Source organism: Lygodium microphyllum, chromosome 12 (assembly GCF_053477565.2).
Source record: "Lygodium microphyllum isolate KBCC chromosome 12, Lygodium_microphyllum_v1.1.10, whole genome shotgun sequence".
Classification (NCBI taxonomy): domain Eukaryota; kingdom Viridiplantae; phylum Streptophyta; class Polypodiopsida; order Schizaeales; family Lygodiaceae; genus Lygodium; species Lygodium microphyllum.
In genome coordinates, this window is record NC_141146.1 from 37,904,578 (window position 1) to 37,906,661 (window position 2,084).

Consider the following 2,084-nt stretch of genomic DNA (forward strand, 5'->3'; position numbering starts at 1 on the left):
GTTATTGTGGGGTTTTTAGATGATCAAATCCCTATTAATTAAGAAACAAGAGGAAAATTATAAACCTAAGTGGACTAATAAGCTAAATGCAATGCACATTGCACAAGCATTGGTGAGACAAGTAGGCAATGTGGTAAAAACTAGTGGCCAAACCATGACCATGAATTGACCCTCTATCTCTTGCTCTCGCTCTGCTCTTCCTAGAACCTTTCTCTCTTGCTCTAATCTCTGTCTCTCACAGACACATTCTCTCTCTCTCTCTCTCTCTCTCTCTCTCTCTCTCTCGCTTTCTCTCTCTCTCTCTCTCCCTCCCTCCCTCCCTCCCTCCCTCCAATACCCTTCTCTTTGAGGAGAGTCTCAAACACTTATTGTGGGATTTTTAGATTGTCAAATTCCTATTGATTATGAAACAAGAGAGGGAAAGAATAATTAACAATGTAGAAAAAGTGATGATGAGGTATAACCTAAGTGGACAAAGAAGTTGTTTGAGGAATGCACACTCCATTCATGAGCACATGTGATGAGCATGCCATGAGATATAAACTAGTAGCTAGACCATGGGCACATATCGGCCCTCTAACTCTTGGTCTCTCTTCTCCTCCATGAAATACCTCTCTCTCTCTCTCTCTCTCTCTCAATGAGCGCTTAATAACTTGCAATTTATTTTTACTTTAAAAAGGATATTGTGTATCCGGTTGCAATACGTACTTGGGATCCTAATTATTACCCTTCTTACTAGGGGAAATCTCAATCACATTGAGTCCACATGATTCACATCAGTGACCCTCGCTCCATATGTGATCTCTTATTGCTATATTATTGCCCTCGCTCCACATGTCAACAAGATTGAAACATGAGAGCATCATTTATAGACTTCTTGCTATGTTGAACTCTGAAAAGAGCATGCTATCAACGAAACAGCCTAGGAGAGGATGAAGATCATCGAGGTACAGAAATCGACAAATGAGAAGCCCATCGAAATCAAGTGAAATTCTAGCCTCCCAGCAAATTTGAAGGCATGTGTGATGTGAGGTGGTTTGAGGTTTGGATGACTAGGCATATTTGGACTTGTAATCGGCCCAAAGCTGATGGACGGTCTTGTGAAGAAGTTGAGGGAAGTAATCCAAGCTCCAGGCGGACACTGCCAGCTTGGCATTGACAGCTTGGACGAAGCCAGGCTGCAGGCCCTCGCAGTACTGGAGGAAGTAGGCAGTGACGTCGTACCCCTGATCCCACGTCTCACCTGCGCCGGGTCCCACCCAATGGGACGGCGCCAGGCTGGCAGTCAAGCGGATGTAGTCGGCGATGCCTTCGATCAGGCCGCTGGGTGCTGTGCCCTGCCCATCCCACTGCCACACATGCGTGGATTCGTGGTAGAGGATGCCCTCCACCTCGCGCGCCACGTCAGCGCTGGTGCCAGCATAGTTGGCCACGTAGGCGTCGCTGAGGTGGATGTTGGCGGTAGTGTTGTCTTGGACCGTATAGGCGACGAAGCTGCCACCGCTGACGTCAATGTCGACGGTGAAGTTGACAGTGGCGACGGGCTTCCGTGGCGTGCTCTGATTGGAGTACAGGGAGTCGTCGATGAATGCGTGCGCGGATTGGAGCATCGAGGCAGCCTGAGAGAGGCCGACAGCGGCGTCGAAACGCCGGCCACCGGGCGTAGATGTAGCGAGGTCTGTGACCTGGAAAGTGACGGCCATGGCGGTGACCTGGCCTGTCGCTAGAAGGAGAAGAAGAAGCACAGGCCCTGCTAGTCCTTCCTTAATTCTCACCATCGCGATGGCCTCAGTACCTGGTAAGGGAAATAGCTCGTTTTTCTATACGTTGGGGGGGGGGGGAGACAGTTGGCACGACGGCATGAGCGGCTCGGATAGATGCTACGCTTGTTGTCGTTAATAGAGAGAGGAGGACAACTTGAGAGTGGCTCGGATGGACGCTACGCCTGTTGTCGTATTCGAGAGAGGAGGACAGCGGGGCGGCGTTGAACGTTACTTTCCGAGTCCAGCTGGCATATCTCCTCGTTAAGCTGTTGTAACTAGCCCGTGTGGGCCTGCCGACGGCAGATTAATAACCTTTGTTTT

General features: G+C 49.7%; 1 protein-coding gene across 1 annotated transcript; it reads right to left on the reverse strand.

Annotated features, from left to right (window-relative positions):
- Positions 1-665: 665 nt before the first annotated feature.
- Positions 666-1,803, reverse strand: LOC148027657 (uncharacterized). Its single transcript, XM_087688929.1, has one exon. It carries the CDS (start codon positions 1,776-1,778, stop codon positions 1,053-1,055), a length of 726 nt encoding a protein of 241 aa, XP_087545055.1. The 5' UTR covers positions 1,779-1,803; the 3' UTR covers positions 666-1,052.
- Positions 1,804-2,084: the final 281 nt, after the last annotated feature.